This window comes from Lissotriton helveticus, chromosome 12 (genome assembly GCF_964261635.1).
Source record: "Lissotriton helveticus chromosome 12, aLisHel1.1, whole genome shotgun sequence".
Lineage (NCBI taxonomy): Eukaryota > Metazoa > Chordata > Amphibia > Caudata > Salamandridae > Lissotriton > Lissotriton helveticus.
In genome coordinates this window covers 65,832,288-65,851,715 of record NC_136073.1, presented here as the reverse complement: position 1 = coordinate 65,851,715, position 19,428 = coordinate 65,832,288, and the positions used below count along the sequence as shown (strand labels likewise).

The 19,428-nt window shown below is 46.0% G+C and overlaps 1 protein-coding gene across 4 annotated transcripts in view; it reads left to right on the top strand.

The window, feature by feature from the left end:
* The window catches only part of ARHGEF15 (Rho guanine nucleotide exchange factor 15), a 415,996-nt gene that overhangs the window by 351,511 nt on the left and 45,057 nt on the right, over positions 1-19,428 (top strand). For all 4 annotated transcript variants that reach the window (XM_078670671.1, XM_078670670.1, XM_078670672.1 and 1 more), the window contains 3 exons: positions 5,735-5,801; positions 15,589-15,644; positions 16,775-17,028. In XM_078670671.1, the coding sequence (XP_078526797.1) occupies positions 5,735-5,801; positions 15,589-15,644; positions 16,775-17,028 (377 nt within the window). The remainder of the gene's footprint in view (positions 1-5,734; positions 5,802-15,588; positions 15,645-16,774; positions 17,029-19,428) is intronic.

The following is a 19,428-nucleotide window of genomic DNA, read 5'->3' as shown; positions in this document are numbered from 1 at the left end:
GGCCGGTTGTTGAACACTTGATGGAGGATCGAGAAGATGTCGAAGCACCATCCACCTGGTTGCCCGGCTGGTATTGCGTGTCATTTTGCGTGTCTGTGCAGCTGTAGTGTGTCTTGGAGTTGAGGTCTTGGTGACTGTGTTTTAGTGGATCTAGATTTAGTCAGTGGCTCCTAGTCCGAGGCATTCTGGAGAAGTGGGTCTTCTTTCCTTTGTGGAACTTGAGGAAATCCCCTTCAAGTCACGCATGTACAGGGAGGGTATTCAGCAGGAAGGCCCCTGATCATGTATGGAGCTTCTCTACGTGTCTTGAATATGGCTGGTGGGATAGCTAATTTATTTCTCATTGCAACCTTACGTATCTGGATGTTTTATAGGGCCCGGAATATCTTCAAGTGGGATTCTAGAGTGTGGCTGTGAGTTGCCCTATGAATGATGCAAGTGGTATTGAACTGAGATTGTGGCTTCAGAAGAAGCCATGGGGGGGGGGGGGGGTTCAGAGCCAGCTTGATATGATCCCGGTGGCTCGTGCAAAGATGAGCTACGGTGCCCGATCTGGTAGTCCTAGAAACCAGAAGAGGGTTCTCAGTAAGGCGTGAGTGACTTTGCATTAAACAAGTCTAGCGATTACCTTTGCTAATGTCAGGGCAATTCTGTTAGGTGTTTGTCGAAAACACAATATCCAATAAAGCTGTAAGAATGCATTTTTCAGTAGAATTGGTTTGAAAAAGGAAGGGGGCGTTTACCACCAAAGATTACATCCAAATGACACCTCTTCTTGTTGGTGGTGGACCCAAGGTTTCAGGCTAGATGAACAGAAAATGGAAGGTTCAACTGTGCCAGTAACCAAGACACCAGTGTTCTGACTGCTCTGGCCACATGATGGTATATTCCATCCCTTCTTCCAGCCTAAAGTAGACCTGGGTATCGTTGGCCAGTAAGTGAGATCCCATGTGGTTTGCTTCCAGTATGCTGGTCCTCAGAAGCGTGTCGAACTAAAGAGGATGGGCGAGAGGGCGGAATCTTGGGGAACACTACAATTGAAGGAGGTGGGTTTAGAGATGAAAGAACTTGAACCTGTTTAGTTAGAGAAAAGCTATGCACTTGGCAAGGATGTCCATAGAATACCAACACAAGCTTTAAGACACTCAGTCGACAATGTGTGTTCTTTATCCTTAAATGTTACTGGAGATTCAGTAGAATGAGTGCGCCTGTCTGGCTTCGAGAAGCGGGATTTCTTTCGCATGGTAGTAGTGTTTTCAGTGACTGAAAGGTACACTACAGGTTCTTCGTTTCCAAGCGGTAGGAGAGTTGTGTGCATACCATGGAGTCCAAGACTTTTGTGATGCATAAGGGTCCCAACATTCAAGTTTGCCTTCCTAGGATTCTGCTTGATGACTGCCTATGAGGTTGTATGAGAAAATACTTAGGTAACAACATAGAATGGGGGCATTAAAGTATAAATACAAAAACCCAGATCATAATGAGCAATAGCGTCTATTTATTTATATCAAAAAGGGAATTAGAAATTCATCATAAATATGCATTTTAATAATTATATCAAACAGATTCATTAAAAGGTGCTTTCGTATTGAATGACGAAACAACCCTATTACTCGGTCATACTTATTCATTCAACCTTCAATTTTAATTTTTTTTATATATACTGTTCATATAATTTAGTATTGCATAGACATAATGGTAAGGTCCTAGATCTATTAAATATTCTTATTATATCTCATGTAGGGAATGTTTCCATCTATATATTCATATGTTGATGGGCACAGCGTTTTCATGTAAGATAACAGTTGTTCTTGTAGGCATAATAGCAATAGAAAGACCAGTCGTTTCGACAATGGTCAGAAATATTGGGTACTAAGTTTTCATCTTCATCATGGCTTGTTGAACTGCGAATATGAGGTTAGTCGGAGATTTCTGGGGGACGGATGTGTGGATGAAGTTGATGACACAGCGTATGGGGGGAGGGGAGGAAGTCGCTTCTCTCCTTTTCCCTCTCGAGTCTGACTCTATCGCAGCGCTGGGATGCCTTCTGGTAACCACGCGCTTTATAAAAACGCCTTACATTACATTACATTACATTACAATGCCGCTCGCCTTTGTTTTTGAACTATTTGTTGGAAGGGTTGATTGTTTAAGCTTCTTCACTCATTCTAGCTGAGCCCAGGGGAATGAAAGCCATATGTCCTTGCAGTGATGTCTTTCTCCGGCATAGGAGGCAACAGTAAGAATTTTTGGTGGTAGCCTTGCTCTGATAATATCAATCTAGTTACGAAAAACAGGACATGCTGGGATGCCGAGCGCTGAGACACCTGCGGGTATTTGTGCGCTCTACAAGTTGTTAACCACTTCGCTGCGGCAGGAATTCCGCCACGGCGCAGGGGGGTGAGCGCAGCGCTTCCGTGCTCACGACCGAACCGCGCCGTCGTGAGACACGTGCGGCGTGTGCTCATGACGGCGTGGTTCCGTCATGATCACGCCCGCTCATCAATTCCCCCGCACTGGTGGGGAATCAGCGCAGCATGACGGAACCACGCCGTCATAAGCACTTGCCACCCGTGTCTCATGACGGCGTGGTTCCATGAGGAGCACGGAAGAGGTTAAAATAAATAAATAATAATGCTCTGTAGTGATTTGGGGCCACCAGGTCCTAGATTAAGGTAAATTCTTTGGGTGAGCATGCAGGGTTGTGCTCCACAAGTGCAGGTATCCCTTGTGATCATTAATGATGGCATGCTTCCGCGTCCTGGGCATGAATGCAGCACAGCGATCCCTCCAAAAGCTCTCCATTTTTCACTCAAGGTCTTATCCTCTTTTTTCATCTCCTCATCGGCTCCGGCTCTGATGCTAAGGCGGAGGAGCGTCGCCCCACTGTTCTATGAGCATTGCAAAGGAAAAATAAAATGATAATAACAGAACATTATTATAATTTTATTTTTATTATAATGGAGCCTGGTTAGGGCGGGCTTGGCTCGCGTCAGTGGGAGGACTGGTTGATGCACCATAAGTGCTTATGACAGTTTGGCCGACCGTCTTGGGCCGGCCAAAACGTTGTGCAGCACTAAGCACGTTCACCACCCGGCTGTATTGCACGGGCTGGATGGAGAACATGCACAGGCTCCGAGTCCCGGTCTGAGCGCCTAACCAGGCTGCTCAGACCAATCACAATGTTGCTGACATGTTGGTGATAGCAGCGTTGTGATTGGCTATGGGCGTCTGGGAGCTGCCAGGAGCCAGGAAAACAGAGAGGATGGAGGAAAGGCAGCGGCTGGCAACCAGCAGGTAAACCTTATTTTTTTTCCAATCCCCCACCACGACCTTTGCCTTCCAGCACCCACTGCATCTCATGAAGGTTTGTTGTTGATCCCAATTGTTAACCTAGGTAGGTAGATTGGTGGTCCTTCGGGATTTGAGGCATCAGTGGTCAAGAGTTGATGACCCCGTTTTGTTTAAAAGGGAGCCGACTGCACTTTCGGTGGTCTAAGGTGGATCTTTTAACAAATCGGCACTAGCAACAGACAAATGCACAGCAAGACGATTTTCTAGACTTCTGGTTCCTGGTTTAATACTGGTTATAGCAGATTGAACGCTGCAAACTCCTTATTTTATAGTTGATGACAGAACAATGAAGGCTTTGTTAACTATTTTAATACAGGATTAATGTTGGGTACAGCAGGTGCCTCACTTAATATTGGAAGTAGTAGATTCCAGGCTGCAGGTTAATGGTGGTAACAGCAGATTCCAGATAGCTGTTCTTGTGGTTATGGTAGATAACATCAGATTCCAAGCCGCAGGTTCATAGCCTTTTTGTTGGCAACCGCAGATTCCCGGAAGCAGGTAACACTTGCTGGTTGAATACTAGGAATAGATACATTTCAGGCTTATTATCACTGTTTTTTAGCCCACTCTGCCACCCCAGTTCAGTCATGGCCATATGCCAATCAGTCTGACCCTGTGCCTCATGGGAACAGTCCAGCCCGAACTGCCAAGCCATGCCTTCCCTGGACCGGAAACAAGCTTCCTAAGACCGGTTTCTGGCATTACAGCAGTCTTCAGCCAGGCTTGCTTGAATCCAGTGGCAAAGTGAGCAAGGGACTCACGTCTGAGCATACCCTGCCAACTTATGGCGAACAAAGCGGTACAAAAGGGGGTGGTGATGGACGGAGCATCTGAACCAATCAAACACTCACACCCAGTCAACAGATCTGGGTTCAATCCATCACCACTCCCTTTTGTACCACTATTATCAGTAAAAGCAGATTCCAAGCTGCAGGGTAAGGGATTAATGTTGATAACGGATGATCCTAGACAGCAGAATTCCTGGTTGATTGTTGGTAACAGCAGATTCCGGCATGCAGAATCCTTGGTCTATTGTTGGCATCAGCAGATTCCACACTGCAGGGTCTTTGGTTTATTGTTTGTCAGCAGATTCCACTCCACAGGTTCTTTGGTTTATTGTTGGTATTAGCAGATTCCACTCTGCAGGTTCTTTGGTTTATTGTTGGTATTAGCAGATTCCCCTCTGCAGGTTCTTTGGTTTATTGTTGGTATTAGCAGATTCCCCTCTGCAGGTTCTTTGGTTTATTGTTGGTATTAGCAGATTCCACTCTGCAGGTTCTTTGGTTTATTGTTGGTATTAGCTGATTCCCCTCTGCAGGTTCTTTGGTTTATTGTTGGTATTAGCAGATTCCCCTCTGCAGGTTCTTTGGTTTATTGTTGGTGTCTGGAGATTTCACGCTGCATGTTCTTTGGTTTATTTTTGGTGTCAGCAGATTCCACTCTGCAGGTTCTTTGGTTTATTGTTGGTATTAGCAGATTCCACTCTGCAGGTTCTTTGGTTTATTGTTGGTGTCAGCAGATTCCACTCTGCAGGTTCTTTGGTTTATTGTTGCTGTTGGCAGATTCCACTCTGAAGGTTCTTTGGTTTATTGTTGGTATTAGCAGATTCCACTCTGCAGGTTCTTTGGTTTATTGTTGCTGTTGGCAGATTCCACTCTGAAGGTTCTTTGGTTTATTGTTGGTATTAGCAGATTCCCCTCTGCAGGTTCTTTGGTTTATTGTTGGTGTCTGGAGATTTCACGCTGCATGTTATTTGGTTTATTGTTGGTGTCAGCAGATTCTGGCCTGCAGAATAATTGGTTTAATCACTGTGAGGGCAGATTTCAGGCCACTGTTTTCTTAGTGCGATGCGTGCTAACTTCGCCATACAGGTTTTACCTCCTCAACGGACTGCAGCATAATGTTCTCCTTGATGGTCTGGGCCAATGACCTCAGAAGGTGTCCATGGGATTGCTTGTCATGTATTCGTCCCTGTGTCAGCATTACCCTCACTTGTTGCCATGGGCCTGTGAATCACATTTCAGCTGCTCGCCTGGGTGAGTGTGCTTGTTTACTCCGCAATGTCATCATCTGCGTAACCTGGACAAGTCAGCTGATGTGTGTCTAATTATGGCTGTACAACCATTTGCAGTGCGCTGAAAATACACAAGCAACTGTTGTGCAATCCCAGACATGGAGTAAATCACGACACATATTACAGGGTAACACAAGCCGAGGCTTCAGGTCACCGTGCCACTGAAACCTCAAAGCCGTTTCATGGCGCTGCTCATCACGCACTCTTCCTTTATGCCGATTGTGTGCGAATATGCATATGTTTGATTCTATATGTATGTGTGTAAACATTTAAAGATAATTTGTGCAATGCCTGTTCTGATTTCAGGAGAATGTGAACCCCACTCCAGTCAACCCACGAGGCAGGATTTCGATGGCGCTTCAGAGACGGACAGGTCAGTACCGTTCATATTTTTAAGTGTTGAATAGCCCCCGCAACCCCAATTTATTTTGATAAGATTCCTTTCCATTGGCACGCTAGCGCATTGGAAGTCATACGTTATTGTCCGGTTAAGTGGCTCATGTGGGCCAGAACCCAAGGGTGCAGGATATTCCTGAATAAAACTATAGGGGCAGGTCCTTTTCAAGGAATAATTGGAGTTTGAAGAAGGGGACCTACAGAGGTACATAGAAGCTGCTCTTATGATGAGGGAGAGTACACAGAGAGAGCCTTGCTAAAGAAGACCTGCGTATGCAGAAGGAGGCAACCATGTGGGCTGGCAAAGGAGGAACAAGGTAAATGCAATTCAATTTAGGGATGTTTCTAAAATAAAACCAAACAAATGAATAAAAAATGGTTTATTTAAAAATATATATATATATATTCTCTACTTTTTTAAAACCCTCAACATATTAGGTCTGGTTTTAAGGTGGAAGGCTTCATTGAATATTAATGCGACACATATGTGCAGGTATCACAACATCATGACACGCATACGTTACTTATGAGTAGCTATTGCATTTCTGCAAATAGGCATGCAGTAGTTAACCGAACATAGGCCTAGGTCCCATAAGGCGCACACCTTACAAGGACCGAATAGAAAGAATAAAAAGTCTTCAAACATGTATGCTAGACTTGCAGAGAGAACCAAAGCGGGAGGACTGCAGTGACGAGCCTGGCAGGAATTATCATAGAGTGATGTCGAAAGTGGGATTTTTCAAAGATGCTTTTTAGCAGCAGATGTTTGTGTTTAAGACATTTTCATTGTAACGCCTTTGTCTTAAGAGCATTCGTTAAGACGTAATTGTAAACATGTTTCCCGTCAATGATGGGATTATTGTTTAAGATATATATATATATATATATATATATATATATATATATATAAAATCAAAGCTCCTCCTCAGCACGCTCTGCGCTCGCAGACACCGCTTCCACGCCAGCAGAAATGAGGAACGGACCAACGAAGTCAGCAAAAGATGTTTTATTACCAAAACAGAACCAGCGACGCGTTTCGAGCTAAAAAGCCCTTGTTCACGCTGCAACATGTTAAGAATAATGATGCTTTTTTATATGCTTATGGTGATGACATCACCTCCCCCTAGTGGTGATCACCAGTGCCACATGTGTAACAAATAGTGAAAACATACTAACGCTGTTAGTCTTTTTTAGCTTTTTAGCTCATGGTACATAAAGACACTACAATTCCTGGTTAAATCCAAGTAAGAACCCTACTGCCACATCAAGATGGTTATTAAAACCCCAAATATCATAGGATGTAAACAATCAATAAACCATCAAGAAAAGGGGGCTCGATTAATCATCTCAAATATTATATGTACATGTGCAAATCAATGCATTATAGCAGCGAAAATTAAAGTGCAATAAGTGTATATAAAAAAGTGCATAAGTGAAAGAATATTCCAAAAGGTACAAAGTGATATATATATCTATCCTTAAACAATAATCCCATCATTGCCCTCTCCCTTGCTCACGACGTGAGCAAGGGAGAGGGCTGTCGTGAGCAAGGGAGAGGGCTTCCGAAACACGTAGATCTGTGTCTGCCTGCCATAACATCCAACTGAAGGTTTAAAAAAAGTGCAAAAACTTGGAGCACGTGAGTTCGTCCTGTTTATTCACTCTGGAAAGAGTGAATTGTGTATATGTATGTGTATATGTATATGTATGTATATATATATATATATATATATATATATATATATATATATATAAATAAATAATGGCAGGCACTATGCTCGAACAATAATGGATGAATCGGAAAAATAAATCCTTGCACTGTTTACTGCAATATTGGAGTTGTTTGGATTTTCTTTGGAGGTCGCTAAGAGGTCCATGCCTGGTGTTTCTGTCGAGGATTTGGCAAGCCAGGAAATATATATATATATACCCAGTAGAAGGCAACCCCGCCGGGGGCGTGGCTTGGACGGCAATGCGGACAGTCGTCTAATTCCGTCGGCTCCGCAACCCTGAGGCTAACCAACCCCGCCAAACGAGCCAAACGAGCCGAAACCAGCCACAGATCACAGGAACGGATGGGGGAAACCCTGGGCAGCAAGGAATAGAACGAGCAAGAGAGGCGAACAGCGATAGCATGGAGATATCAGCCCTGCCGCCCGCTACTGAGCAGCAACAACGGAGAGACAAGATGGCGCCCTGAGACATAGACAACCCCGCAAGGACGGCACCGGACAAAGAAGCAGCTAGAGGACATCATACCTCTCGGGCTCCACTGCCTGGCGTTTGAAGGCAGTGATTGAAAAAGGAAAGTTTGCTGAACAAGGGGCCATCTAAACTCCCAGGGAGGAGGTGCTGAAGCGGACAAGCGGTACGTGCACAGCGAGCAGAGACATAGGCAGGCGGCGACGGAGGGGCCCGCTCGACGGTAAGCCTATCGAGAGGAGGGCCCGCCAAACCCAAGTAAAGGGGACCGGAAGTCGCTGCTCGTAAGAGCGCCATCACCGGAAGTCTTCACCGACTGAAGCAGGAAGTGACGGGCCGGAAGCGGAAGACGACGCAACCGGATGCAACCGGATGCACAGCCGGGCGGAGAAGTAAGCACCGAGGGCCAGCGGAGCGATCCTGAGCCCCCAGATCCGGCCGAGAACACCGCAGGCAACAGCGCAACGGGGGTAAGGCGGAGCAACTACAGCCGACTACCGAGACAGCACCGAGTGATGCTCAAGCCACACAGGAAGGTGCCCGACAGTGCTGACCCGGCAGGAGAGACGCGCGCCTAGGTTGGGCGAGACACAATCAGGGAAGCAGGAAGGCCATACGAACAACCGCGTCCGAAAGGGGCGAAGCACACAGGAAGCCACAGTCTGCTAGCAGGAAAGCGGAGAGCAATCCACCCCCCTCAATAAGCAATAAGCAGCGGAAAGCGCACAAACGCCGCAAAACAAGGGGGGAGAAGTGGAACTGAGGGGTTATATATGTGGAAAAAAAAATAATGAGCAGAAGACACGGGCCGCAAGTAAGACCCCCAGGCAAGAGAGCATACAGAAGCACGCCAAAAGCAACCTAAACACCAGCTGATGCTAATCAGGACCGCCGCATAACCCCACCATACAACGAGACCGCCATAACCGTGCCAGCAACAGCCCGTCGGAGAAAGACGCCAGACACAGAACGCCAGCAGAGCAAAACCACGCGGCCAAACAGCTGCGAACGAGACAAAAAAACACGCTGGCAGGGCCAAAGGCAAAGACGAGAACGAGGCACATCAGAGAGCCCAGCAGATACAGAATCCAAAGCACTCACACACCGGCGGCAAAAGATACAAATCTACCAAAAGGAGCCCAAGCAGAAGGGCGGCTAGACAACATTCTATCCAGAAGGGGCATCGGGTCAATGGCAAGCAACGAAGGGAAGACGGTGGCCGACCAGAAAGAAACAAAAATAGACAACCAGGGATCCCCACTAAAGAACAGAGGCGAAGCAGTCACCCTTGAGACCATCCTAAGAAAAATAAACGAAGGCAACGCTGTGGCGAAGGAGACGAAACTCAAGGTGGAGAACATGAAGCTCGAGCTGGCGGCCATAAGAGCAGACCTCCACAGCACAAACACAAGAATGGAGGCAGCTGAGAGCCGAATAAGCTCAGTGGAGGATGACACAAACGGAAACACCAAAGCCATAGCGGAGCTGCAGAAAGCCACTAAAAACATACAAAAGCAGCTAGCGGAGAAGGATGACAGGGCAAGAAGAGGCAACGTAAGGATCCTAGGTGTACCAGAAGGGGCAGAAGACAAGGTGGGCTCATGTGCGGCCATGCTAGAGGAGATGATCCCCCTCCTCACAGGCATCACCTTTGAGAGAGGCTTCGAAGTGCAAAAGGCATACAGGGTACCAGCAGGAAAACCAACGACAGGCAAGGGGCCAAGGGCAATAATATGTAACCCGCTCAGATCAAGCCAAACAGACGCTATCTTCGCCTATGCCAGGAAAAATCAAAACCTCACGTGGGAGGGTAGTAAAATTGTGCTGACCCAAGACTACTCAAAGCCAACAGTAGAGCTGAGAAAGGGATTTCTGGCCCTCAGAGAAAACCTGCGCAAAAGAGGCGCCACTTTCAGCTTCGTTGCACCCGCCCGGTTTAAAGTAACAGACAAATGGAAGACAATGTTTTTCGAGTGTCCGGGGGACCTAAGGAACTATCTGCGAGGACCGCAAGTAGAAGAGATGGAGCAAACCAAGAACCCCGGGGCAGCAAAAAGGAGTGCCTCACCTAACGAGAACGGTCATCTGGAATAAGGTACATTACGGACCAAAGGACAAAACAACATATATACCTCATCAGGCTCAGGACAAACAAAACCGAACAAACCCAAAGACACAGCAAGGCACGCCAGTAGTTTCACCACCTCACAGACCAAGCCACCTGGCGATCCACGGAAAAGGATGCAGACTGGGCTTGTTGCGCTTTTCTTCTTTTTTCAACTACCTCATGGCTACACCAAGGAAGAACAAACTCTACCTCAGGGAAGATGCGGGGCAGAGGAACTTTGTCGTCGCACACCCAATCAGCAAGTATGGGAGGGCGGGGGGAGGGCAGGAAGGGGGAGGAGAGGGAGGAGGGGTCGGGGGGGTGCGGGAAGCATGTACATGGGTCTACTTACTATCACTTTCTCTTTTCCTACTACTTTTCTCTCTATACACCCACACCTTGGAGCAGCAAAGGCATGCACAGGCGTAGAGCCACAGATCCACACACATCGCGGACGCGGGAAGCGCGCAAAGAGGGGTCACACAAGCCGCGAAATACAGAGATGCACAAATGACACACAACAACCAGAGCAGCAATCAGAGCAGCATCACGGCCGATATTAAGATAGTGTCCCTAAACGTCAAGGGTCTTAACAGCCCAGTGAAAAGGCGGAAGATACTTGAACACCTTAGGAAACAAAAGAGTGACATATATGTGCTCCAAGAAACGAGACTGGAAGCAGCAGACATCAGACGCATAAGCGCAAACTGGATAGTGGAGGTAGTGGGATCACCTGCGCAGAACAAAAAGAACGGGGTGGTAACAATTATCAGCAGAAAGTCCAACATAGTAGTGGTAGACTCACAGGCAGACACCCAAGGAAGAACAATTGTGACCACACTTAGAAGAGCGGGAGAGACGTTCCACGTGGCAAACATATATGGCCCCAACTGCGAGGACAAACAATTCTGGGAAGGGGTAGGAGCACAACTGCATACCCTACCGCTTGACGACCTACTGATCGTCGCGGGAGATATGAACCAAGTTCTCGATGCATCCATTGACAAACACCCACACAGACCCAGCCAGTCAGCAACTAACCCTAGCATCCTAAAGAATCTATGCTCCAAGTTAAGACTGAAAGACCCATGGCGCCTAAGCAACCCGGGCGCCAGAGAATACACATTCTATTCCAACCCACACAACTCATACAGCCGGATAGACTATATCCTAATGTCAGAAACACACACCCACCTCATAGACCACACGGAGATAGGCCCCAGATCAGTATCAGACCACGCACACATAAGCCTAACCCTATCAGGCAAGCACAACGAAAAGCCATCCCGCAGATGGAGATTCGATGACAGCCTACTCCAGCACCCCGCAGCAAAGGCTGAGATAGAAGAGGCAATAAAGGAATACCTTCTAATAAACGACACATCAGAGACAAACAGGGAAGTACTATGGGACGCCCTAAAGGCCACCATCAGGGGCACGGTAATGACCATTAAGGGCAGGATGAACAGAAAAAGGAACAAGAGAATTGAAGATCTAGAGAAAGAGATTAAGGTGCTGGAGAGCAGTCACATAGCCAAAATGGAAGATAGCAACACACTCACGAACCTCACCAAACGGAAGTATGAACTTAACAGAATACTGAGTGAGAGGGCAGGGACCTGGATTAACAAATACAAGTCTATCAACCTCTGCACGGCAAACAAGGCAGGGAAAAACCTAGCGTCATACCTGAAAGGGAAACAGAAACAGCACACAATAGACGCAATCAAAGACAGACACAGCAAGTCCCAGACCGCAAACAAGGACATCCTAGAGGTATTCAGAGCCTTCTATGAGGAGCTGTACACCAGGGATGACACTCTCAAGAAGGATGGGGGAAAGGAGCTGCTAGGGAGCATAACCACACCTACACTATCAGACCGAGAGCGCGACATCCTAGAGCAGCCCATAACAGAGGATGAGATAGGGAAAGCCACGGCAAACCTCAAAGACAATAAGGCACCAGGCCCGGCTGGCTTCACAGCTGCCTTTTATAAGCAATACCTGCCCATTCTAAATCATACACTGAAACAAGTATTCACGGAGTGTGTCCAGACTGGACGTATGACTCCCTCAATGGCGGAGGCAAACATAATTGTGATACCCAAGGAAGGGAAGGACACGAATGAGGCGAAGAACTTCAGACCGATCTCCCTCATAAACGTAGACGGCAAGATTTACGCAAAGATACTAGTCAACAGACTCAATGCGTACCTACCCAAACTGATACACAACTCTCAGGTGGGCTACATCAAAAACCGTATGTCCCATGACAATACCAGACTACTATGCCACATAATCAACCACTCATCCCGAAGCAACAACGCAGCTGTCATGATTGCCCTGGACGCCGAGAAGGCTTTCTACAGGGTTTCATGGCCCTTTCTAGACCAGTGCATGGAGAAATTCGGGTTAGGGCCAAACTACAGAGGGATGGTGATGGCTCTATACAACAACCCCAAAGCGCGGGTGGTGGTCAATGGTGGTACATCAGACACACTACACCTAGGCAGGGGAACAAGACAAGGCTGCCCTCTCTCACCAGCACTCTTCCTATTAGCTATAGAACCACTCCTCACAATGATAAGAACAAACAAAGACATAGCGGGGATACCAATAGGAGGAGAAACATTCAAGCTAGCAGCATACGCCGATGACGTACTAATAGTCACGGAAGACCCAGAAAGATCAATCAGGGCACTGACTGACACTATCGAGAAATATGCGCAGGTATCGGGGTACAAACTCAACACAGACAAATCTGAGTGCAAACCTTTAAACGTCCACACGACAAGAACAGTACTAGGAACGTCTGGGCTAACCTGGCAACAGAAGCCCATAAAATACCTAGGCATCCTTTTTGAGAGAGACCTAAGAACGACACTAGAACATAATGAACAAGCAACAATCCAGAAAATCAAAGATAAAGTAGAGGGGTGGTCCCCAAGATTTACAACATGGTGGGGAAGAGTAGAAGCAATAAAAATGATGCTCACACCGATGGTCAACTACATGCTAACCATGCTCCCACTCACCAACACAGAAGACTTCCACAAGAGACTAGACAAAATACTGAATAACTTCTTGTGGAGAGGGAAAAAGCCCAGAATAAGCCTGCACAAGCTTAGACTCTCAAAAGACCAGGGTGGGCTAAACATAACTAATTTCAAACGATTCCAGGTAGCCTGCATAGCCAGACAGGGGCTACACTGGCTAGACCAAAGACAGGACTACACCCCAGCATGGCTCACACTCGAGCGTGGACTACTAAAAGGCATGAACCCCATAGCCCTACTCACCGCCACCCGACACCCAGCAGCCAAGGATAACCCAGTCCTAAAGAACACAAAGTTAGCGCTCCTAAGTGTTGACAAACTCCTAACAACAAGCATTAAAGGGGGCCAATCAGAATCCATCTGGTACAACCCTAAGCTAAGATACATGGGCAGGGTTCTAGACATGCACGAATGGTATAAACATGGCATATCCACTGCCCAAGACCTGCAAAAGCAAGGCGAGTACATAACATTTGACACCCTCAAGGAAACCCACAACTTACATGCCATAGAGCTCTACAACATCCTGAAAATCAAAATAGCAATCAGGAAGGCGAACCTTCACAACCGGACATCATCAATCACACAACTGGCAACCAGTCTCAACACACTAGGACACCAAGTAGCACACCTCTACAAAACACTCCGCCCCCAAAAGACGAAACTCAATGACAAGCTTACAGATTTATGGGGGGGTGCAGCAGGAAAAGAACTTAGCGAGACCGAGAAAGCGGAACTATGGAGATCAACTTCTAGGAAAAAAATAACTGCAACGCTAAACCAGACCAAATACTGGCTAGTACATAAGGCATACTGGACACCGGCCCGCCTGGCCGCCTTGGGGATCTGAGAGAGCGACACATGCTGGAACTGTGACAGAGAGAAGGGAGACCTAGAACACCTGCTAATCAACTGCCCCAGGATCAAGGGGTTCTGGGATAGAATTGGGATACTTATCAAAGAGATCACTGGAGTAGCTATACACATAGATTTCCCGAGCCTAGCCCTAGGTTTCACATCCCCGACCATCACAACGAAAGAGGAACGTGACCTCATCGACCTACTGCTGACGGCTGCAGTCAAAATAGTCCTAAGTAACTGGAAGGACACCTCAAAGGCTGCACCCAAGGTATGGCTAAACTGGGTCACGTTCCTAAGGGGGGCAGACAACATCACAGCGAAACACGCGCCGAAAACTCACAGGCAGGCGGACATGTGGGAACCCCTTGACCTCTACCTATCCTCGCAGAAACCCCCATAGGCAAGACCAACAACCACCGCAGAAGGTCGCACCCTGCAGATCCACGCGCCAACGAAAAGAAACTAATACGCAAGGCTCCTCCACCCTTTCTTTCTCAACTTCTATCCACTATCCCCCCTTTTTCGTCCGGGGCGTGGGCCTAGGACACCATTTGTGCCTCGCTGAAGGGGTAACAGGAGACGACTACCAGATGGACCTGGAAACTGAACTTTGAACCTGACACTCGAACAAGCCATGGAACAACGTGGCCAACAGCCTCCTCCCCCTTTTTTTCAGCCCCTCCCCCCCCCCCCCCCCCCCCGGGCGCCCTTCTCTTTTTTCCTCCTTTTGCCCTTTTCTCTTCTCCTCTCTTCCCTCCACTCATGTATACTCCGTGCTCCATGTAAATATATATTTTTTTTACATACAATAAAAAATTACAGAAATCAGAAGGCAACCCCGCCAAAACGCTTCGGTCCATCCTTTTAGATGGACAAAGGATTTTTTTGAATGCCTTGATCAAAAACAAAGAAATCTAATAAATAAAAAACGAATACCTGACCAGGAGAATTGTTGCAGTTTTTCGATCGTATTCCGCTGGGTTTGGTACTTGTGAGGAGAACGCCCAAGGAGACATAATTATATATATATGTATAATTATATATATAATCTCAATAGCAACATTAATTTAAATTTCTACGTTTTCCTTCTATGGGCATGTTTGTTTATTTTTTTGATAGACCGAATAGAACTTCCCAGTGTTGTAAGTAATAAATTGCCCTTGAAGGATCAAATTTACCCGATTAACAGTGGTGTCGGATGTAGGTTATCTCTTAAAAACTGAATAGTGATTTCATTTCGATGTTAGTAATACAGTTCTTTTAAACATCAGAGTAGCTGTTTATAAGTCACTCAGTCCGTACTGTTCTAAAATTTATAGGAAGGTTATTTGCATAAGGTTGGAGTAGCCCTAAAAGAAACATGACATATATAGGATTTTAAAGCAAGATTTCTTTAATAAGTGGTGCCCACGGTGGGATTTATTTTGTAAGGCAGCACTTACTGTCTCACCCAACTTAATGCTGCAGTATGCATTATTTTTGTTAGATATGTCAAGCTACAATAATAATTAACTTTTGTCTATTTAAATCCATTTTAGCTTTCCTGCTATAACCTCTCCGAAATCCATCGACTGGGAGTCCCGCCTGCAGGATGGTAGGTTTATAGGCGTGATGGATTACAACAGTGTGTCTTGCAGTAGTAAGAATCAAGAGAACAGGTAGCGCAAGTTTCTTGGCATGGTGCATCAGTAGTAGAGAGATCTTAGTTATGGAAGCAGGTGCCGTACTTGTACCGACTAGCTCTCTCGTGGACTTTTACGGAGGTTGAGTTCTGGTAGTCAAATAATCCGGTCCACTTCTGTCTTAAGAGACTGTTGAACTCAGCTATACCACAGATGCCTTTACTGGTTACCTATGGGATTCAGTCTTACTGTGTGTCAGTGTTGCACCCTTGTGGTGGGTGTGATGCAATGAACATCTCCTATCCAGGGACAGCTCTACCTCAAAGAGAGTGTCCCAAAATCTTTGGTCTCTTGATAGATCTGGTGTATAAAAGGGGCTTAATAGCTCAATAAGAGATCTCATTCAGATGCCACTGTAGGCGTGTACTCTTGTGAGTGGCTTTTCTGAGCAGACAACTGTTCCAGAACTCTTGTGTAGGAAGATATCACATGCTTGGAAGAAGAAATGAAAATTACGGCCCAGACAGAGCTTGGTTGACCCATTGAAGCCAGCACTAAGTTTGAATTTGTGGTCTGAGGGTTTTGGCGCTGGCTTAATTTCCATTGCTATTTGTAGGCAGCTGTCTAATGGCTTCACACTTGGCCTTAAGAAAGCTGCAGATTGCTACAGGAGGCTTAAAATATGGCTTTTAAGTGAGGAAAAATAGAATTCCTGAGCAGCATATTATCCTTTTGCCTTGGGTAAAAAACAATCCTAGCATCAGAGGTTGTTGGTTGTGTCACAACCCCCTATATCTCTGGATGTTCCAATTTATAATTCACTTTTTATGCATGATTACCTGTGTCAATATTATAATCTGGCAGAGCTATGCTGCTCTATACATCTGGAGTTGTTATTTTTAAGCAACTGATGTTTGTGCTGTAGGTCTGGTTTGAAGTCTGTTGTTACTGTGCTCAGGCCAATGGGCAGAAGTTTGGAAGTGAGATGCTTCTGCAGAGCTGTGTCATATCTCAACAGTAGTAATGGCAAGGCATGCATCTGTAGGCTCCTTTGTGTCTTGCAAATTACTGAGATGTTCACTTTTTTTCTTTTTTCTTTCAGAACCCTTGTACCAAACATATAGGCAGGCGGTCATTCGGAAGGAGATCAAGCGGCAGACGGTGCCCCGAAACAGCAGCATCACCAGTTTCGATGTCAACTACGAGAGGTCACCCACCTCCTCAGACTATGGCGGTAACTCGCCCAGGAGCCGGAGGTCCATCACCCCACAGAACACCCTGTGGCAGGAGCTGCCCGCTGTCCGGGAAAGTGGGATCTTGGATCAGATGAGCTTAGATGAGCGCAAAATGCAAGAGGTAACTGCGACTGCCCTGCCCTTGTGTACAGTCCGTGTTTAATGACACCGGTGCACAATATCTGGAGACACGCGTCAAACAAAGATGGATTGCATGCATGTACAGCTAGTTCTAGGGTGCAGACCTGGCTTAAGAGCAGTGGTAAGCTGACCGTAGGCAAGAACACAAAGTCACGATTCATGTTCATTTACAAATGATTTCTGAGAGCAAATTAACTAATTAATTGTGCCAGCACGATGAGGCGAGACCACCTATATGCATGGGGAATCTGAGGATAATCGCGAGAACCGGAGTCCAGAAAAGGCAAACATCATCTTTAAGGGAAAGAGAACAATAAAAAAAATTCCAGGTGGGAGGAGCTGCCCCATGAAAGTGATTGAACCTAGAGTGGTGGGCGACGAGCTGGAAATGGCAGTCTCTGCTTCGGTGTCTGGTCAGCTGGTACAGCATGCGTGCAATAGTGAGGTAGCACAGGGCCTGACCAAGGAGCATTTTGATGGTCCAGCTGAGACTCTTTAAGTCAGTGCATGGTGTAGATGGTACCCATTTTAAGTTTTTATGGCCTGGAAGATGTGGGCACATCATTTTAGACCAAGGAGAAGGCAGAGGCCATAGATTTGGGTCCACTGCAATGTTTTGGCTTTGCGTCCATCAAAGATCCATCGGTCGAGCCAGAACATATGATCTGAGAGTCACAATATAATGTCATCTGTTGTGGAGTGTCCCATAGTAGAGCCTCGGGTGATAATACAATTTGAGTATGGTGAGAGAGTGAGAGAGTGAGAGAGTGAGAGAGTGAGAGAGAGAGAGAGAGAGAGAGAGAGAATATCAAAGAAACCCACCACTCGCGTATCTAAAAATCAGTAAAATGGCATTCCTGAGATCTATTTAAAAATCTCTTCATCAAAAACTAGAAACAAGCACAGCTGATAACGGTGTTCAAACTCATCCATGCCAATGACCTGGAAACCAATCTACAATGAAGAAGTACCTTTGAGTTTGAAGAGATGGCAGCCCCCCAGCATGGGGTTTATGTTTTCTACACTCAAGATATGTGGGACAACCATTGCAGAGTGTGCCCCAACCTGGAAACCTATTCTTGTTGGTCCCACTCTTTTTTGGCCCTGAAAAGCTTGTATTTGTGTCCAAGCCCGATCAACTCCATGTCCCAGAGGGAGTTGAAGCCTGGGTGGCACCGGCTGTAAGTATGGGGTTGTAACCTCTGAGGCTAATGTTTGTGAGAGAAAGGGAGGGAGACCATGGAGAATTGTAATGTGGAAGGCAGATTTTTTTGAGAGTGGTGTTCACATGCACTTCAGGAGGAAACCCTTGGGTAGATTCACTGAAGCGCAACGCTATTCTTGGATCTGTAATTTGCGGATGGTGTCTTGACTAGAAGCCCTATCCAGGGGTGTGGAATTCCTATCGCTCCACGCCCAGGACACATTTTTGTGGGTTCCAGGACAAGTTTTCATGTTCACTATGTTCGATTGACAAGTAGGCCAAGCCCCCTGAATCACAAACCTTTTGGCTGCCAGTTTATTGTACTGATCTGTGAAAGGGTTGTTGCCACTAAAGCAAGATTTGTATTTATATGCGTAAATGGTTCAAACTTGTATTTATGATTCATTAATGCACAGCAGAGTAGGGCAGGCGCTGTATGGCAATGCTGTGAGCTCAGTTTGCATTACTGGCAAAGGGTCTGCACAAAAAACACATACACAAGTTTGCAGAAAATGCAATTTTTTACTACTTATAGTGCTCACAGAATATTTCCAGATTATATGCAGAAGCCTGAAAGGAAAGCAAGATTGTCGATGTTTGCTTTAAATATAAAATGTGCACATAAAGAATTGAAACTTGAAAAAAAGGTGTTTTGCTGAACTGAACTTCAGATACCAATATTCTGAGGCATGTTTTAGCAAAATGATGTGCTTGAAGCATGTCAATATTATTAAAAAGGGGGAGAATCGGTGTAAAACCATAATGAGCAACATGAAAATAAGTTGGGGGCTAACTTTTAAAGAAAGACACAAACGTGCACCCACTGATAGGATGTACTTGCATTGGTGCAGAATAATGATTTTCATGAATTCGGAAACGTTTATTGAAGTATGCCTGGAAATAATTCTCCTAGCAAACAAGTATGCATGGGCACAGGTTTGAATCCTGAGAGGTCTACCTAGCCTTTCATCCTTCCAAGGTCAATAAGGAGTGTACCATTGAGACTGGTAACAATAAACGTTATTTCAGTGCCTAGAGACCCTAGGGTGAACATGTGCTCTACACATAAACATACTATAATATAGTTGCTCATGTCAAAATCTGCTTTGTGATTGCAAATTCACTTTTTATTTTACGCCCTCCTTATTTCTCCTCTCTGGAAAAAGTTCTGCTCCT